This window comes from Balaenoptera ricei, chromosome 11 (genome assembly GCF_028023285.1).
Source record: "Balaenoptera ricei isolate mBalRic1 chromosome 11, mBalRic1.hap2, whole genome shotgun sequence".
Classification (NCBI taxonomy): domain Eukaryota; kingdom Metazoa; phylum Chordata; class Mammalia; order Artiodactyla; family Balaenopteridae; genus Balaenoptera; species Balaenoptera ricei.
Window position 1 is genome coordinate 70,725,037 of NC_082649.1, and position 21,270 is coordinate 70,746,306.

General features: G+C 38.3%; 1 protein-coding gene across 20 annotated transcripts in view; it reads right to left on the bottom strand.

The window, feature by feature from the left end:
* PBRM1 (polybromo 1) overlaps positions 1-21,270 on the bottom strand; it is a 114,467-nt gene that overhangs the window by 79,572 nt on the left and 13,625 nt on the right. For all 20 annotated transcript variants that reach the window (XM_059939873.1, XM_059939872.1, XM_059939884.1 and 17 more), the window contains 5 exons: positions 16,342-16,485; positions 13,911-14,027; positions 4,833-4,901; positions 3,727-3,825; positions 304-389 (listed from right to left, as the gene is read on the bottom strand). In XM_059939873.1, coding sequence (XP_059795856.1) covers positions 304-389; positions 3,727-3,825; positions 4,833-4,901; positions 13,911-14,027; positions 16,342-16,485 — 515 coding nt within the window. The remainder of the gene's footprint in view (positions 1-303; positions 390-3,726; positions 3,826-4,832; positions 4,902-13,910; positions 14,028-16,341; positions 16,486-21,270) is intronic.

The following is a 21,270-nucleotide window of genomic DNA, read 5'->3' on the forward strand; positions in this document are numbered from 1 at the left end:
TTTATATAGTACACGTTATATGTTTAATATACATTATACATAATATGATATACAATATATATGTATTTGTATAAGGCAATAAAAGTATACAGCAGTGTTAAGTCTTAAAAATTGTTTCTTTTTAAATAAAGCCCTTCAGCTGCAATGAAGGGACTGGGTAAGAGTTAACACTACTCTCTTCAGAATCATATTATCAACTGTAAATATAATCTTGAAATGCAACATGCATCTTATTTTCCACTATACTGAGAAAATTTGGCAAATAATAAAGGTACAAGGATTTTAGACATTTTTTTAACCTACCTCATCCGAAGGCTTGACTTAGTCATTTCATGATGTTCAATTTCTGCCTTTTTCATATAAAATATTTTCTTAATAGAATTTGCATCCTGTTAAGATAAAATTACTTGGCTTAGAAAAAGTACAGAGAAAACGGGCAGTTTAAAATGCCCGCAATCATGTACTGGACACTTTCTATGGCACTCCTTCCATCTGGAGTAGACTTCCATTCAATATCCAGAAAGCTGCATCCTCTAACCTTACCACAAGCCTCCAAAACATCTCCATAATTAAATACAAGTTGAAAAGCCACCTAGCTCTTTCACAATTAGTCAGGTAAGAGACAAAGACCTAATGCCGAACAGGAAACAGGGAAAAACAGGGGTGAAAATACAATGAACTCTACCTGTGTACACTAACCTTAAAACTGAAACAAAGGTACACTTCTAAGATTAAAGATAAGGCATGTAAATTTAGGATGAATATACTTGCTTAAATTAACAGCATATATCAAATCCAAGTTTCCCTTCTCTCCAAAATTTAGCTTAGGAAAATTAATCAGACCAAGAAGTAAAATTCTTAACTGCATCAACAAACAATTGGTACTACACTATTAAAATGTCCTATCAAGGATTAAGAATACGAGGATTTCATTCCTGATTTCCACTCAAAGTTTCTTAAAAAGATGCAACATAAAAGTTAAAATTAACTACCAAAAGAAACTGAATCAGCATTCTGTAAATCTAAATGATTTTACTCCCAAAAGATTTTCTGACCATCCTTTGCTAAGTTCCCAATGATATATTATTAATTCTAGAAATTTCTACAAGCAACTGTCATTACAGTTCATTATGTAGAAGGACTACAAAACTTCTAGGAGAGAATTGCAAAGCAATGAAATAGCCATTTTACATTGTGTACTATATACTACATAGATTGATTTTTGTATCAGTGAGGTTTAAATGCAGGGACTACATCAATATTTAACTACAAAGTGAATCAAAAATAAACCTTGTCTGGCACAGAGAAAGACATACAGATGAATGGATTAGAACCAAGAATCCAGAAATAAACCCATACATCTAGAGTCAACTGATTTTCAACAGGGTTGCCAAGACAATTCAATGGGGAAAGAATAGTCTTTTCAACATAAGGTGCTGGGACAAATGAATAACCCATGGCAAAGGAATGTGGACTCCTACCTCACGCCTACCTCATGTATATAAAAATTAATTCAAAATGGCTCAAAGATCTAAATGTAAGAGCTAAACTATAAAATTCTTAGAAGAAAACGTAGGTGTAAATCTTTGCAGCCTTGGATTAGGTAATGGTTTCTTAGATAAGACAGTAAAAGCACACGCAACCTAAGAAAAAACAGACAAATTGGACTGAACCAAAATTAAATACTTTATTAAAGTTAAAGACTTTTTTTTTTTTTTTTGCTGCACCACTCAGCATGAGGGATCTTAGTTTCCCGACCAGGGATGAATCCTGTGCCCCCTGCAGTGGAAGCACAGTGTCCTAACCACTGGACTGCCAGGGAATTCCCAAAATTAAAAACTTTTGTGCAGCAAAGGATACTATCATGAAAATGAAAAGACGATCCATAGAATGGGAGAAAATACTTGTAAATCATATGTCTGGTCTAATGTCCAGACTATGTAAAGTACTCTAACAACTCAACTTTTTATTAAAAGACAGATAACCCAATTAAAAAATGGGCTAAAGATCTCAACAGACTTTTTTTTTTTTAAAGAAGACATATGAATGGCCAATATGCACATGAAAAGATGTTCAACATCACTAATCATTAGAAAATGCTAATCAGGGAGTTCCCTGGTGGCCTAGCGGTTAGGATTCCGGGCTTTCACTGTCATGGCCTGAGTTCAACCCCTGGTGGGGGAACTGAGGTCACGCAAGCTGCAAGGCATGGCCAAAAAAAAAAAAAAAAAAAAAATGCTAATCAAAACCATAATGAGATAGTACTTCATACCCACTAGAATGGTTATAATAAAAACAAAACTAAAAATAGAAACAAGCATTGGTGAGGATGTAGAGAAATTACACTTGCACATTGCTAGTGGGAATGTTGGTGCAGTGGCTTGAAAAACAATTTGGTGGGGACTTCCCTGGTGGCGCAGTGGTTAAGGATCCGCCTGCCAATGCAGGGGACAAAGGTTTGAGCCCTGGTCTGGGAAGATCCCACATGCCGCGGAGCAACTAAGCCCGTGCGCCACAACTAGCCTGCGCTCTAGACCCCGTGAGCCAAAACTACTGAGCCCACGCACCCTAGAGCCCACGTGCCGCAACTACTGAGCCTGCGTGCCTCAACTACTGAAGCCCACGTGCCTAGAGCCCGTGCTCCACAACAAGAGAAGCCCACACACCGCAATGAAGAGTAGCCCCCGCTTGCCACAACTGGAGAAAGCCCGAGTGCAGCAACGAAGACCCAACGCAGCCAAAAAAAAAAACAAAACAAAAAAACAAAAACACAACAATTTGGTGGTTCCTCAAAAAAGTTAAAAATATAGTTACCATGTGGCCCAGCAATTCCATTCTCAGGTATGTATTCAATAAAAATAAAAATATATGTCTACATAAAAACTTAGACATGGGGCTTCCCTGCTGGCACAGTGGTTGAGAATCCGCCTGCCAATGCAGGGGACACGGGTTCGAGCCCTGGTCCGGGAAGATCCCACATGCCACGGAGCAACTAAGCCCATGCGCCACAACCACTGAGCCTGTGCTCTAGAGCTCGCGAGCCACAACTACTGAAGCCCGTGTGCCTAGAGCCCGTGCTCCGCAACAAGAGAAGCCACCACAATGAGAAGCCTGAGCACCACAACGAAGAGTAGCCCCTGCTCGCCGCAATTAGAAAAAGCCCATGCGCAGCAACAAAGGCCCAACACAGTCAAAAATAAATAAATAAAATAAATAAATTTATTTAAACAAAAAAAAACTTACACATGAATGCTCATAGCAGCATTATTTATAATAGCCCAAAAGTGGAAGCAACCCAATGCCTAGCAACTGATGAACAGGTAAATGAAACATGATATATACATTTAATTGAATACTATTTGGAAATAAAAAGAAATACAAGCTACAAAATGAATACCTTGAAACCATGATGCTAAGTGAAAGAAGCCAGTCACAAAGGACCACAAATTGTGTAATTCCATTTTTATGAAATGTTGAGAATAGGCAAATTCACAGAGACAGAAAGTAGACTGGTGGTTGCCTAGGGTTAGGGAGGTTGGGAGGAAATGAAGAGTGACTGCTAATTCATTGTGGTGGTGGCTACACAACTTGGTGAATATACTAAAAGCCATTAAATTATACACTTTGGGTAAAATGTATGGTATGTGAATTTTATCTCAATAAAGTTGTTATATAAAAATATTGGTCTCTACTCTTATCAATGAAAGCAACAACAACAAAACTAACCTTGAATACTTGAGAACCAGGCTCATTATAAGTTTTGGCATTTTTTGCTAGGAGATCTATATCTTTGGCCATTGCATGAACACTCTTGTAGCTTCCATTCTATAGTAAACAACAAAATACAGCAGTTCCTCTTAAGCAACATGACCTTTAAAAAAAAAAACTCTACGTAATTTTAAACCGTCACCATATTCTAAGACTTCATTGGAAAGTACACGTGTGAACAATATATAAAGTCATCTTCTCTTTTATAAACTATTACTATGGTCCATTTACAAAAAAGTTTTTGAGATAGGTAACAAAACCAGAGCTACACTATTCTCATAAAAACAACTTATACTTTTTAAAAAATCAAAAAAGGTAAAAGTTGTTTTATTAAGCAAACATATAGTGCTTACTGTGCCAACCACTGTTCTAAATGCTTCAAGAATACTAACTCATTAAAGAGTATAGACTTTGGAGCCAGACTGGATTCAAATCCTAACTTTGCTCATTAGTTGATGACTCAGGCAAGTGACTTACCATCTCTGTGCTTCAGTTTTCTTATTTGTAAAATGGGAATAATAACAGTATCTACCTCATAGAGATGTTATAAGAATTAATTAGCTAACACATAGGAATTCTATCTAGGTGAGTGTTACTTGCTGCTATTACTGCTGAAGACGCAGGTAGGGGGGCACTCAAAGAGAACAAAGTCTCTATTTTCACTAACCTTACACTCTTAATGTCTGTTGTAGGTAACTTTTACTCTGAGATATCCTAAAACTATTTGGAAGCAAATAAAAATAAACAACAAAGCTTTTGTTCCCAATGTACCTTTCACAATCAGAAATGGCGATGACCAATGCGCTTTAATTTTTGTCCTAAGGTCAAGATTTACTATACCAATGAAAATTTTCCTTTCCTTCTTACAGAAAAAAATGCAAAAGGGACGCTGAGTTTACTCCTCCAATGCTATACTCAGTAACATCTCTAATTTGTTTACATTATATTGCTAGTAACTCCTTATAGAGATACCTGCTTCTCTGTTTTTTTAAAAGGCCCTAAAAAATGACCACAGGCCAATCTGCCCTAAATGATGTTATTTTTACATATGGTCACCTTCATACCTGTATCCTCTGGGCAATGGTCTTGAGGTCTATAGGCTCCTTAATTATTGCATAATAGTCTGGATATTGCTGGAAGACAAAACCCAATCATGCTTAATAAGTTAAAGTATCCAGCTAATGAGAAAACAAGGAAGTACACTGACTATCTGTTAATCAATTGAGCAGCTTTGTGAGATTAAGGCTAAAGACACAGTTATACAGCATTTTGTTATATTTGAAGCAGAAAGCATTTGATTTTTACAAGCTTCATGAGATACCCAACAGCATGTTGTAGGACTTTACAGTTAGTATTTGGTAATTTTCATTATATAACTAATACACCACAATTTAATGTTTTTAAATTTTCTAAATTCACAGATCACACAATTTTAAATTTAAGATCCCAAGATATCTATGCCAGGAAATGAAGCAAAAGAACGTTTTTGAAGGGCTTATTATAATCTCTTTTAATTTAGCAATCTAAATAGCACAATTATATCCTATTTCATATAAAATAGTAAGAATCTACAAGAAGGGCTTCCCTGGTGGCGCAGTGGTTGAGAATCTGCCTGCCAATGCAGCGGACACGGGTTCGAGCCCTGGTCTGGGAGGATCCCGCATGCCGCAGAGCAACTGGGTCTGTGAGCCACAATTACTGAGCCTGCGCGTCTGGAGCCTGTGCTCCGCAACGGGAGGGCCCGCGATAGTGAGAGGCCCGCGCACCGCGATGAAGAGTGGCCCCCACTTGCCACAGCTAGAGAAAGCCCTCGCACAGAAACGAAGACCCAACACAGCCATAAATAAATTAATTAAAAAAAAAAAAAAAAAAAAGAATCTACAAGAAGTCAGGTTGAAAGATTTGTTAGTTTCATGTCTAACTTTTTTTTTTTTTTAAGATTTTTAGAAATTTCATGTAATGTCTGAGACATTTATATTAACATATTTCCATACATATTTCCATACAAATACAAATATAAGATTTTTAGAAATTTCATGTAATGTCTGAAACATTTATATTAACATATTTCCATACAAATAACCCAATGAAAGTTTAGTATTAGTTGTTTTGTTTGTTTTTTTATACTGCAGGTTCTTATTAGGCATCAATTTTATACACATCAGTGTATACATGTCAATCCCAATCGCCCAATTCAGCACACCACCATCCCCACCTCACCGCAGTTTTCCCCCCTTGGTGTCCATATGTCCATTCTCCACATCTGTGTCTCAACTTCTGCCCTGCAAACTGGCTCATCTGTACCATTTTTCTAGGTTCCACATACATGCGTTAATATACGATATTTGTTTTTCTCTTTCTGACTTACTTCACTCTGTATGACAGTCTCTAGATCCATCCACGTCTCAACAAATGACTCAATTTCGTTCCTTTTTATGGCTGAGTAATATTCCATTGTATATATGTACCACAACTTCTTTATCCATTCGTCTGTTGATGGGCATTTAGGTTGCTTCCATGACCTGGCTATTGTAAATAGTGCTGCAATGAACATTCGGGTGCATGTGTCTTTTTGAATTACTGTTTTCTCTGGGTATATGCCCAGTAGTGGGATTGCTGGGTCATATGGTAATTCTATTTTCAGTTTTTTAAGGAACCTCCATATTGTTCTCCATAGTGGCTGTATCAATTTACATTCCCACCAACAGTGCAAGAGGGTTCCCTTTTCTCCACACCCTCTCCAGCATTTGTTGTTTGTAGATTTTCTGATGATGCCCATTCTAACAGGAGTGAGGTGATACCTCATTGTAGTTTTGATTTGCATTTCTCTAATAATTAGTGATGTTGAGCATCTTTTCATGTGCTTCGTGGCCGTCTGTATGTCTTCTTTGGAGAAATGTCTATTTAGGTCTTCTGCCCATTTTTGGATTGGGGTGTTTGTTTCTTTGATATTGAGCTGAATGAGCTGTTTATATATTTTGGAGATTAATCCTTTGTCCGTTGATTCATTTGCAAATATTTTCTCCCATTCTGAGGGTTGTCTTTTTGTCTTGTTTATGGTTTCCTTTGCTGTGCAAAAGCTTTGAAGTTTCATTAGGTCCCACTTGTTTATTTTTGTTTTTATTTCCATTACTCTAGGAGGTGGATCAAAAAAGATCTTGCTGTGATTTATGTCAAAGAGTGTTCTTCCTATGTTTTCCTCTAAGAGTTTTATAGTGTCCAGTCTTATGTTTAGGTCTCTAATCCATTTTGAGTTTATTTTTGTGTATGGTGTTAGGGAGTATTCTAATTTCATTCTTTTACATGTAGCTGTCCAGTTTTCCCAGCACCACTTATTGAAGAGATTGTCTTTTCTCCATTGTATATCTTTGCCTCCTTTGTCATAGATTAGTTGACCATAGGTGCGTGGGTTAATCTCTGGGCTTTCTATCTTGTTCCATTGATCTATGTTTCTGTTTTTGTGCCAGTACCATATTGTCTTGATTACTGTAGCTTTGTAGTATAGTCTGAAGTCTGGGAGTCTGATTCCTCCAGCTCCATTTTTTTGCCTCAAGACTGCTTTGGCTATTCGGGGTCTTTTGTGTCTCCATACAAATTTTAAGATGATTTGTTCTAGTTCCGTAAAAAATGCCATTGGTAATTTGATAGGGATTGCATTGAATCTGTAGATTGCTTTGGGTAGTATACTCATTTTCACAATGTTGATTCTTCCAATCCAAGAACATGGTATATCTCTCCATCTGTTGGTATCATCTTTAATTTCTTTCATCAGTGTCTTATAGTTTTCTGCATACAGGTCTTTTGTCTCCCTAGGTAGGTTTATTCCTAGGTATTTTATTCTTTTTGTTGCAATGGTAAATGGGAGTGTTTCCATAATTTCTCTTTCAGACTTTTCATCATTAGTGTATAGGAATGCAAGAGATTTCTGTGCATTAATTTTGTATCCTGCAACTTTACCATATTCATTAATTAGCTCTAGCAGTTTTCTGGTGGCAGTTTTAGGATTCTCTATGTATAGTATCATGTCATCCGCAAACAGTGACAGTTTTACTTCTTCCTTTCCAATTTGTAATCCTTTTATTTCTTTTTCTTCTCTGATTGCCGTGGCTAGGACTTCCAGAACTATGTTGAATAATAGTGGTGAGAGTGGACATCCTTGTCTCGTTCCTGATCTTAGAGGAAATGCTTTCAGTTTTTCACCATTGAGAATGATGTTTGCTGTGGGTTTGTCATATATGGCCTTTATTATGTTGAGGTAGGTTCCCTCTATGCCCACTTTCTGGAGAGTTTTTATCAGAAATGGGTGTTGAATTTTGTCAAAAGCTTTTTCTGCATCTATTGAGATGATCATATGGTTTTTCTCCTTCAGTTTGTTAATATGATGTATCACATTGATTGATTTGCGTATATTGAAGAATCCTTGCATCCCTGGGATAAATCCCACTTGATCGTGGTGTATGATCCTTTTAATGTGTTGTTGGATTCTGTTTGATAGTATTTTGTTGAGGATTTTTGCATCTATATTCATCAGTGATATTGGTCTGTAATTTTCTTTTTTTGTAGTGTCTTTGTCTGGTTTTGGTATCAGGGTGATGGTGGCCTCATAGAATGAGTTTGGGAGTGTTCCTTCCTCTGCAATTTTTTGGAAGAGTTTGAGAAGGATGGGTGTTAGCTCTTCTCTAAATGTTTGATAGAATTCACCTGTGAAGCCATCTGGTCCTGGACTTTTGTTTGTTGGAAGATTTTTAATCACAGTTTCAATTTCATCACTTGTGATTGGTCTGTTCATATTTTCTGTTTCTTCCTGATTCAGTCTTGGAAGGTTATACCTTTCTAAGAATTTGTCCATTTCTTACAGGTTGTCCATTTTATTGGCATAAAGTTGCTTGTAGTAGTCTCTTAGGATGCTTTGTATTTCTGCGGTGTCTGTTATAACTTCTCCTTTTTCATTTCTGATTTTATTGATTTGAGTCCTCTCCCTCTTTTTCTTGATGAGTCTGGCTAATGGCTTATCAATTTTGTTTATCTTCTCAAAGAACCAACTTTTAGTTTTATTGATCTTTGCTATTGTTTTCTTTGTTTCTATTTCATTTATTTCTGCTCTGATCTTTATGATTTCTTTCCTTCTGCCAACTTTGGGTTTTGTTTGTTCTTCTTTCTCTAGTTTCTTTAGGTGTAAGGTTAAATTGTTTACTTGAGATTTTTCTTGTTTCTTTAGGTAGGCTTGTATAGCTATAAACTTCCCTCTTAGAACCGCTTTTGCTGCATCCCATAGGTTTTGGGTCGTCGTGTTTTCATTGTCATTTGTCTCTAGGTATTTTTTTATTTCCTCTTTGATTTCTTCAGTGATCTCTTGATTATTTAGTAACGTATTGTTTAGCCTCCATGTGTTTGTCTTTTTTACGTTTTTTTCCCTGTAATTCATTTCTAATCTCATAGCGTTGTGGTCAGAAAAGATGCTTGATATGATTTCAATTTTCTTAAATTTACTGAGGCTTGATTTGTGACCCAAGATGAGATCTATCCTGGAGAATGTTCCGTGCGCACTTGAGAAGAACGTGTAATCTGCTGTTTTTGGATGGAATGTCCTATATATATCAATTAAACATATCTGGTCTATTGTGTCATTTAAAGCTTCTGTTTCCTTATTTATTTTCATTTTGGATGATCTGTCCATTGGTGTAAGTGAGGTGTTAAAGTCCCCCACTATTATTGTGTTACTGTCGATTTCCTCTTTTATAGCGGTTAGCAGTTGCCTTATGTATTGAGGTGCTCCTATGTTGGGTGCATATATATTTATAATTGTTATATCTTCTTCATGGATTGATCCCTGGATCATTATGTAGTGTCCTTCCTTGTCTCTTTTAACATTCTTTATTTTAAAGTCTATTTTATCTGATATGAGTATAGCTACTCCAGCTTTCTTTTGATTTCCATTTGCATGGAATATCTTTTTCCATCCCCTCACTTTCAGTCTGTATGTGTCCCTAGGTCTAAAGTGGGTCTCTTGGAGACAGCATATATATGGGTCTTGTTTTTGTATCCATTCAGCCAGTCTATGTCTTTTGGTTGGGGCATTTAATCCATTCACGTTTAAGGTAATCATCGATATGTATGTTCCTATGACCATTTTCTTAATTGTTTTGGGTTTATTTTTGTAGGTCCTTTTCTTCTCTTGTGTTTCCCACTTAGAGAAGTTCCTTTAGCATTTGTTGTAGAGCTGGTTTGGTGGTGCTGAATTCTCTTAGCTTTTGCTTGTCTGTAAAGCTTTTGATTTCTCCATCGAATCTGAATGAGATCCTTGCTGGGTAGAGTAATCTTGGTTGTAGGTTCTTCCCTTTCATCACTTTAAGTATATCATGCCACTCCCTTCTGGCTTGCAGAGTTTCTGCTGAGAAATCAGCTGTTAACCTTATGAGAGTTCCCTTGTATGTTATTTGTCGTTTTTCCCTTGCTGCTTTCAATAATTTTTCTTTGTCTTTAATTTTTGCCACTTTGAGTACTATGTGTCTCGGCGTGTTTCTCCTTGGGTTTATTCTGTATGGGACTCTCTGTGCTTCCTGGACTTGGGTGGCTATTTCCTTTCCCATGTTAGGGAAGTTTTCGACTATAATCTCTTCAAATATTTTCTCTGGTCCTTTCTCTCTCTCTTCTCCTTCTGGGACCCCTATAATGCGAATGTTGTTGCATTTAATGTTGTCCCAGAGGTCTCTTAGGCTGTCTTCATTTCTTTTCATTCTTTTTTCTTTAGTCTGTTCCGCAGCAGTGAATTCCACCATTCTGTCTTCCAGGTCACTTATCCGTTCTTCTGCCTCAGTTATTCTGCTATTGATTCCTTCTAGTGTAGTTTTCATTTCAGTTATTGTATTGGTCATCTCTGTTTGTTTGTTCTTTAATTCTTCTAGGTCTTTGTTAATCATTTCTTGCATCTTCTCAATCTTTGCCTCCATTCTTATTCCGAGGTCCTGGATCATCTTCACTATCATTATTCTGAATTCTTTTTCTGGAAGGTTGCCTATCTCCACTTCATTTAGTTGTTTTTCTGGGGTTTTTTCTTGTTCCTTCATCTGGTACATAGCCCTCTGCCTTTTCATCTTCTCTGTCTTTCTGTAACTGTGGTTTTTGGTCCACAGGCTGCAGGATTGTAGTTTTTCTTGCTTCTGTTGTCTGCCCTCTGGTGGTTGAGGCTATCTAAGAGGCTTGATGGGAGGCTCTCCATGTCTAACTTAATGCTTCTACTTATCTCAGTCAAAATAAATTTTTTCAAAATAAAACACATTTTCAATGAAAATACATTTAAGAATCAAAGCAAAATTATAAACAATTTCTGATTTCTTATCAAATATTATAGCTCAACAAAAGAAAAAGAGTTAAACATGTTAGAAGAATATACTCGAAGGGTTTCACAAAGCCTGGAGTTCATTCACTGCCCTGAGTCTTTCCTACAGGTTTTATTCCTTGGAGAAAATAATTGAAGTCAACCAAAAATCAAAAGTTGGTCTTTTCAGTGGGGGACAAGTGTCGAGGGAAGTCAGACTGTGCTCTTCAGGCTCTTCCTACCTGTTCAAATCCTTGGAGCCCAAAAAACAAAAGCAACAACAAGAACAAGAGACCACAGCGTTCAATTACTGCGCTAAAGGGATGATCTCATTTCGTCTGATCCCTCAGCTTACCCCTCTCTATTTTCTTAACCCTACTCCTTTCCTTCCTTAGATCAAACCCCTTGCCTGCCCCTTCTCTTCAACAATTCTACTTCTGAGAAACAATTCAGAAGACAAATTATGGCAGAGACACCCAGGCTAGGGTACAGCATAAACCAAGCTGTTGGCCCAGGTATTCCCAATCTACCTTTCCCACTTAGCCAGTCTCACTCAGGAAAGATTTATAAAGGAAAGGAAAGGAAAGACCTTCCAGGTCTCAGTCCTTGTTGTCTTTCAAACTGTCACACCCCAAGGGACCAATGGGAATCTGCTTTCCCATATCAACTCCTGCTGCATGGTGTCCCTGAAAACCCTCCCAGAACGGGGGAACTGGGTAGTAATGTTTTAGTCATCCAGCTCACCCTTGATGGCTTGATCACTACTGATTGTTATCATGCAGAGTAAGAACAAATCCTGAGTAAAGACTGTACTCTTTTCTTATTTCTTTATTGTGGTAAAAATACATAAAATTTACCATTTAACCTTTTTAAGTATACAGTTCAGTGGCTTTAAATACATTCACATTATTGTACAACCATCACCATCACCCATCTCCAGAACTTTTCATCTTCCCAAACTGAAACTCCATACCCATTAAACAACAGCTATCCACCTTCCCCTCCTGTCATCCCCTAGAAACCACAATTTTACTTTTTCTCTCTATGAATTTGGCTACTCTAAGTACCTCCTAAAAGAGGAATCATACAATATTTTTTCTTTTGTGACTGGCTTATTTCACTTAGCATGTGTTCAGGGTTCATTCTTACCGCAGCATGGGTCAGAATTTCATTCGTCTTAAAGGCTGAATAATCCTCCATTGTGTGTATATACTACATTTTATTTATTCATTCACATGTAGAGGAACACCTGGGTTGCTTCCATGTTTCAGCTATTGTGAATAATACTGCTATGAACATGGTTGTACAAATACCTCTTTGAGACCTTGCTTACACTCTTTTGGGTATATATCCAAAGTAGAATTGCTGGATCATATGATAATTCTATGTTTCATTTTTGAAGAACTGTCTTACTGGTTTTTTCTTTCCTTGAAATTTTAAATATATAACCAATATAATCATTATATTTTTCTAATCAGATCCATGCTTAGGACAGCAGTGGTCAGAGATGCTTTATTTCTAATGTTGTAATTGTCCTACAGCTAGTCACCTTGTAAATAACTAGTCTTGTTGATGACAGATGGGTAAAGCTGCATGCTACCCATCAGTCAACAAGCACTTCTTGCAAACCTCTGACATGCTGGGTTCCAATTACGTGGCAGGGACACAAAAGAAAATACATCAGTCCTTGTCCTTAAGAGTTAGATAAAAAAAGAAAATGGTCACAATGGAGTTAAACAAGTGAAGAACTTCTAAAAGTATATCTTTATCTAGAAATATAAGAATGCAGAGGCCATAGAAATTTTTGTAGTTCCAAAGGCTAAAGTGGAACTTCAGCTATGTTAATTGCTTCTTGGATGTGAAGCCACAAGGGGTTCTAACACTTTTAAAGGGTTTCATTGGTCTAGAAACCCTCTTCCTCTTTGGGGTAGAAGAATACTTATTAGGTCTCTCTCTCTTCTTTATCACCAGACGATCAAAGAGAACTAAGAGAGGAGGAACTCATTTATCTTCCTCTCATTCTGTCTCCTGAGTAGAGAATGTGGCTTCTCTTTTATAAATAAAAGGTTTAGTTTAGCTGCTTATTTTATCTTTTTCTCCCCCCTCCCCTATTTGATCATTTAAGAATTACTAATCTTAGAAACAACCCAAATGTCCATCAACAAATGAATGGATAAACAAAAAGTAGTAATATGTGGTATATACATACAATGGATTCAGCCTTAAAGAGGAAGGAAATCCTGACACATACTACAACGTGGATAAACCGTGAATATACTACGCTAAGTGAAATAAGCCAGACACAAAAGAACAAATCCTGTATGATTCCTCTTAAATGAGGTACTTAGAGTAGTCAAATTCATAGAAGCAGAACTGTGGTTTCCAGGGACTGGCAGGAGGGAAAAGTAGAGAGTTATTGTTTAATGGGTAGGAAAATGAAAAAGTTCTGGAGATGGATGGTAGTGATAGTTGCACAATAATATGAATGTACTTAATGCCACTGAACTGTACACTTAAAATGGTTAAAAGGTAAATCTTATGTTATTGTATATTTTACAACCATAGAAACAAAAAACAAAAAGAATTACCAATCAACAAAACAAAAACACAATTTAAAAAAAAATCCACAACCTTTTGCTGAAGTAAAATGACAGAACATGTCCTATGTGCTTACTGCTGAGGCCATGAGGAGGATCTCTTGGCTATCTCCAATGCCTTGCATTAGTCTTACTTTATATACTTAAAACTAACAGAATTTCTGAAGTACTTAAAAAAAAAAACCAAAAAACACTTTAATCCACCTGTCTTCAACTGCATCACTTACCACTTTAGAAGGCAGTTTCTGAAAAAGTTCGCTAATGAGACGTCCTGATGGATTTGTGGCTACAACTATGGCTTCAAGAAGCTGCTCCAGGATCTCCTTCAAGTAACTTGGAGAAGACTGGGAAGAGGCGGTTGTAAGGAATGAGAGAGGGAAGAAATAAGTACCTTGTGAGAGAAATCCAAAAATAAATGCTGATATTAAACAGCTTCTAAAATTTTAAAGTTAATTCAAAAGAGCAACTTCTAAACAATACTTATTTTAAGTACAATTTTCAAGAATACCACAGAAATTCTCTGATGCTGGTCATGAGGGGTTACACTCCCAGGACAGCATATTTGAAACTAATGAGGCTACTCATATTATTTCAGTAACTAAATCCTTTGAATCGGGTCCTTTTACTGAACTCTATTCACAGCAAACACTGCAACAGTGAAGTTAAAGTGCCATATGTGTGAAATGATGGAAATGCATACCTTTCAAGGGTCTGAGTAACTGAGATGGAGAAAACGTGCCCCATGATACCTGGCCATTTCTGTATCTGCTGTTCACATCTACGGAAATCTTGGTATTCTGGTGGAACAACTACATACTTCTGGAACTACATACTTTTAACTATGGGGTGCTCTGCCAGATCTAACAACCGAATTCAAGTTATATCAAAATTGAATGGAGATTAAGCCAATTGATGCAATCACTTCTGCTCTCCACACTGGCTGGCTTACTCCTACCTTAGTCACTGTTTCAATATGGGAAAAGATATGTCCCAAAGAGTAGGTGGCCAGGGAGGGTCTAAGTCTGAAGCCAGTTTCTACAGCAGCAGTCCCCAAGGTTTCTGGCCCCAGGGACTGGTTTCGTGGAAGAAAATTTTTCCACGGATGGGAGGGTGGGTGGTCAGGCGGTAATGCGAGCAATGCAGAGGATGGCTCAGGAGGTAAAGAGAGCAATGGGGAGCGGCAGATGGAAGCTTCGCTCGCTCGCCTGCCGCTCACCTCCTGCTGTGCGGCCCCGTTCCTAACAGTCCATGGACCCCTGTTCTACAGTCAGAAATGGGATGTCTCAGTCAAGGTTTATATTAAATAGTACTTTAAGTCCAAACCATGTTTTGGGCATATAAAGTAAAGATTAATGGTTAATTCTGGTTTAAATCATAAAAGCACTAATATTTTTGTCCTAATCCAACAGAAGTCTTATTTAGTAAAGTCTCAATTTTAAAGTCCAACATTAGGCCCAGAGAGAGGGTACTGACATCTCTTGAACCTACCAGCACAGCACCTGGCAAACAGACACGCAATAAATATTTAACATATAAGATATGTGATTAGCTGAGACTCCCCAACCACCTAAGCTTAGAGAAGAACCAAGATAACACTGATGAAAGCAGACGAAAATACTCGTATTTAAGTCATTTACTTACTAGTTAAAACATGACACCACAGAGTAAGCTTCAAAGAGGTGAGTTATGTCCTGCAGCCAAGATTCCTCTTCTCCCAACCCAACCAGCTACTTTGGAAAAATGTTGCAGATGACAAAGGGAGCAGGGAGTATGAATGCATTCACATAACTTATTCTTTGGGTGTCTTACTATTTAGTTGCAGAAGAGAGATGCAATTCCTTTTACTGTTCTTTTTTCCTCTTTTTAAACATGTGTGTTCATTCAGCAAGTATCTTTCAGTACCTACATGTTGGGCAGAGTCTAGATGCCAGAATAGGTGAACAAGGTGATACCTTTTGTGGAGCTATCATTTTACTTGAGGAAGACAGAAAGTAAACACATAAACTAATTCTAAATACGTTATTTCACATATAGTGATAAAAATTATAGATCACAGAACAGAGTGATGTGATGATTGGAAAGGAGGAGCACAGAGCAAACAATCTGACAGAGTGGTTAGGAAAGTCTTCTCCCAGTTTACATTATTTTAAGTGATGTTAGAATAATGCAGAAGACATAGTCACAGGCAGAGTCAAAGGAAGCAGAAGTAAGAGCAACTGCAAAATTCCAGAGGCAGGAACACACCTGGCACGTTCTAGGAACCAGCCTAACCCATAAAAATATTCCTAACTAAAGTGACTCCATCAACTTTCCAACTTTCAATCACAACACTGCCTACCCTTACAAAATATCTCAATATAGCAATATTGGACCAGTCCTTGATAATATGAAGATTCTCTTTAAAAGTGAGCAGGAAATATGCATTAACGTAAGAGCAATTCATGAAAGCAACCATGCATGTTACATGTAGTGCAGGATGTCCTAGGATCCCTTGTAACTGGAGTGGGGCTCTCTGGTTGCGTGTCCCTTTACCCTCCCACTTACCAACACAACTGCACAGAAAGCCCACCTGCCCACAGTGGCCAAGAGAAATCACAGGCAGGTGCCTCGTCCACCTCCCAGTAGCATATCTATCACCTATTCCAGTGGCACACTTACTCCTTCGGTCACTGTGCCTTGATTGTCTTGCCCATCTTCATCATCATCTTCATCATCTGCTTCTCCTTTCTGAACAAACTCATTTCTTGTTCGAAGGTACAAATCCCAGAGTTTGCAAGCAGCTTTATATTCAGGAGAATCTGGCTGTACATTAGCAAGGAGAAGAGAAAAAAAATATCACTTTAGTATTTTATGATAAAGGCTAATTATTACTGATACACTAAGAAAGGCAATTTAAAGGATAAGACCCAACTTAAGGGATACAAGACTAAAGGACAGAAGCTAATGATTGTCCTGATTATCACTTCTATTTTTAAACTATTTAACACCTTATTTGAATATTTTCTTTTCCTGAAGCATGGTGGGGATAAACTAACTAAAACTTTCCAGTAAGAACAATGCTGGGGGGGCTTCCCTGGTGGCACAGTGGTTAAGAATCCGCCTGCCAATGCAGGGGACATGGGTTCGAGCCCTGGTCCGGGAAGATCCCAAATGCCATGGAGCAACTAAGCCCGTGAGCCACAACTACTGAGCCTGCACTCTAGAGCTTGTAAACCACAACTACTGAAGCCCACGCGCCTAGAGCCCATGCTCCGCAACAAGACAAGCCACTGCAATGAGAAGCCCACACATTGCAACGAATAGTAGCCCCCACTCGCCACAACTAGAGAAAGCCCGCATGCGGCAACAAAGACCCAACACAGCCAAAAATAAATAAATTAAATTAAATAAATTTAAAAACAAACAAACAAAAAAACAAAACAAAAAAAGAACAACGCTGGGGGACTTCCCTGGTGGTCCAGTGGCTAAGACTCTGTGCTCCCAATGCAGGGGGCCCGGGTTTGATCCCTGGTCAGGGAACTAGATCCCACATGCCACAATTAAAGATCCCATGTGCTGCAACAAAGACCCCCCACACCACAACTAAGACCCGGTGCAGCCAAATAAATAAGTTAATATTAAAAAAAGGAAAAAGAATAATGCTGGATGCAATGTTAAACAAACAGTAAAGCTTTAAAAATGTATCCATGTGCTGCCAATAAGGAGTAAGCAATGTTCATAAAAGCAAGAATAGAGTAAAAGCAGGAACCCGGATGAGCAAGAACACTGCCCTCACCTATAAGACAAGATAACCTAACCTTTAGTTTTCAAGCCTCCTTGAGGCTGCAAGGACAAGAGATAAAGGCCAGGGTCTGCCCAAAGCTGGGAATCCAAAGGCCATGGATGCAGTGTAACTGGGAATTCAAAACAATTCATTTCTCTGCTGCCAGGGAAAAGGAAGACTACCCACCTCAACCTCCACCCAGCTAAACCCATGGCACTGTGGAGAGAAGAGAGGGATGAGAGGAATCTCCTCTGAGAATGCTTCACCATAAGCTAGCCCTAACGAAGAGAGGCCAGGTGCCTGGGATAAGCAACAAATCTTCTCTAGATGAACCCAACTTCAATCTAAGCCTAAGTCTCCCTATAGATAAAGTTCCAAGAAATATAAGCTCATAGTCAAAATTCATGAAACACACAAGAATAAGAATCACAAGAGGACTTCCCTGGTGGTGCAGTGGTTGAGAATCTGTCTGCTAATGCAGGGGACATGGGTTCGATCCCTGGTCTGGGAAGATCCCACATGCCGTGGAGCAACTAAGCCCGCCCACCACAACTACTGAGCCTGCACTCTAGAGCCTGAGCGCCACTACAGAGCCCATGTGCTGCAGCTACTGAAGCCTGCATGCTTAGAGGCCGTGCTCCGCAATAAGAGAAGCCACCGCAATGAGAAGCCCACGCACCGCAACGAAGAGTAGCCCCCGCTTGCCACAACCAGAGAAAGCCCGTGCGCAGCAACGAAGACCCAGTGCAGCCAAATATCAAAGGGAAAAAATAAGAAAAGAGTCACAAGAGAAAGTTAGCAGAAATGACAGCAAAAACACATGCAAATAATTCAGATATTGAGTTATCTGCTACGGAATAAAAAATATGTTGAAAACGTTTAAAGAAATAATAGGATTGAAGACATAAACAATCCCCAAAATAGAAACTACTTCGAAAATAAGAAAAATATAAACATTAAAATATAAGACTCAATAGATTGGTTTAAGAGCAGATTTCAAAGAAAAATATAAGAACTAGGGGCTTCCCTGGTGGCACAGTGGTTAAGAATCCGCCTGCCAATGCAGGGGACACGGGTTCGAGCCCTGGTCCGGGAAGATCCCACATGCCGCGGAGCAACTAAGCCCGTGCGCCACAACTACTCAACCTGTGCTCTAGAGCCCATGAGCCACAACTACTGAAGCCTGTGCACCACAACTACTGAAGCCTGTGTGCCTACAGCCCGTGCTCTGCAACAAGAGAAGCCACTGCAATGAGAAGCCCGTGTACCGCAACGAAGATCCAATGCAGCCAAAAATAAATAAATAAAACAAATAAATTTTTAAAATATATATTAAAAAAAAAAGAAAAATATAAGAACTAAAGATATTACCTAAAAAGCAATACTGACACAAAAAAGGGGACTACAAAAAGTTAAGAGAAATGGAAACCTAAGAGAGTTCTAATATAACAACCAGTCAGAGTTCTACAAGAAGAGAGAATGGGGAAAGGGCAATATACAAAGACATAATGGCTGAAAAATTTCCAGAACTGATGAAAAATACCAACCCAAAGATTTAGAAAGATCTACAGCTCCCAAATTCTATAATAATAAGATATTCGTATCTAGACGTATCACAGTGAAACTGTGGAATATAAAAGACAGAAAGAAGATACTAAAGATAGCTAGAAGGAAAAGACAGGTAACCTTCAAAGGAAATACAGTCATACTGACATGATTTCTCAATAGCAATACAAGAATGAAGAATAAAGACAGTAATTTGTTTGTAAGTAAAAAAACTGACTACATAAAACAGTAACATTATTTTATGGGATTAAAAATTTGTCAAAATAGAAATAAAACACAAAACATCAATAGCATAAATAAAAAGATCAGAGTTACATTATTCTAAGGTTTTACATTATTTAGAAGGGCATTTAAGATACCGATTTTTTAAAAAAATAAATTATTTATTTATTTATTTGGCTGCATTGGGTCTTCGTTGCTGCACGCAGGATTTCTCTAGTTGCAGCGAGCGGGGGCTACTCTTCGTTGTGGTGCGTAGGCTTCTCATTGCGGTGGCTTCTCTTGTTGTGGGCTCTAGGCGCACAGGCTTTAGTAGTTGTGGCATGCGGGCTCAGTAGTTGTGGCTTGAGGGCTCTAGAGCGCAGGCTCAGTAGTTGTGGCCCATGGGCTTAGTTGCTCTGTGGCATGTGGCATCTTCCCAGGCCAGGGCTCGAACCCATGTTCCCTGCATTGGTAGGCAGATTCTTAACCACTGCGCCACCAGGGAAGCCCCAAACTCTACACTTTAAAAGAGTGTGTGAATTATATCTCAATTAAAGAAAAAATATATACACACAGCATTAAGAATAAATCTAACATTTTTGCAGAATCTTGATGAAAAAAACATATAAAGCTTTGTTAAAAAGACAAATAAATGAAGACGTACCAAATTCACAGACCGGAATAATCAACATCACAATTACGTCAATTCTCCAAAATACAATCTACAAAGCCAATGCAATTCCAATACAAATTCAAACAATCTTTTTGGTGCTTGTTGACTTAACACACTAATATTAAAATGTATAAAAATAATCAAAACAGTTTCTTTGCCAGATAAAGAATTATAAATCCATAGAAATTAAGGTAGAAATAGAATAGCCCAGTTTTAGATAAGCTGGCCAGAACAAAAGGAACAGAATAAAAGGCCACAAAGAGGCCCATGAGCACATGGAATCAACGCCAGCACTAACATCAGAGACAAATGTGAAGCAGATGGCCATTTCAAGGTGCTGCTTATACCTGTGGAAAAAAAATAGATCCCTACCTCAGAGAAGACACAACAATCAATCCCAGCTGCACTAAAGGTTTATATACGAAAGACAAGACTATTAAACTTTTAGAAGAAAATAAGAGAATATCTTTATAATCTTTGGGCTTAGAGATTTCTGACACAAGACACAAAGAAGGATAAACCACAAAGTTAGGGGCTTCCCTGGTGGCGCAGTGGTTGAGAATCTGCCTGCCAATGCAGGGGACACGGGTTCGCGCCCTGGTCTGGGAAGATCCCACATGCCGCGGAGCCACTGGGCCCGTGAGCCACAATTACTGAGCCTGCGCGTCTGGAGCCTGTGCTCCGCAACAAGAGAGGCCGCGATAGTGAGAGGCCCGCGCACCGCGATGAAGAATGGCCCCCACTTGCCGCAACTGGAGAAAGCCCTCACACAGAAACGAAGAGCCAACACAGCCATAAATAAATAAATAAATAAATAAATAAATAAATAAATAAATAAATAAAAATATTAAAAAAAAAAAAAAAACCACAAAGTTAAAGACTAATAGATCTAACTATATTAAAATAAAAAACCTGCTGTTCATCAAAAGACACCACAGGGACTTCCCTGGTGGTCCAGTGGGTGGGACTCCACGCTCCCAATGCAGGGGGCCGGGGTTCGATCCCTGGTCGGGGAACTAGATCCCACATGCATGCCGCAACTAAGAAGTCCGCATGCCACAACTAAAGATCCTGCATGCTGCAACCAAACATGCTGCAACTAAGACCTGGTGCAGCCAAAATAAATATATAAATATTTAAAAAAAAAAAAAAAAAAAGACACCACAAAGAGTGAAGAAATAGCCAAACAGTGGGAGAAGATATTTGCAACACAGATAACCAAAAAAAGGATTAGTATCTAGAACAAAAAAATTTCTGAAAATAAATATGAAAATGACAAACAACCCAAGAGAGAAACAGGCAAAAGATTTGAGCAGACACAGAAGAAACAAGAATGGGTCATAATCATATTAATCTTTAGTTTTCTTTACTAACAAGAGAAATG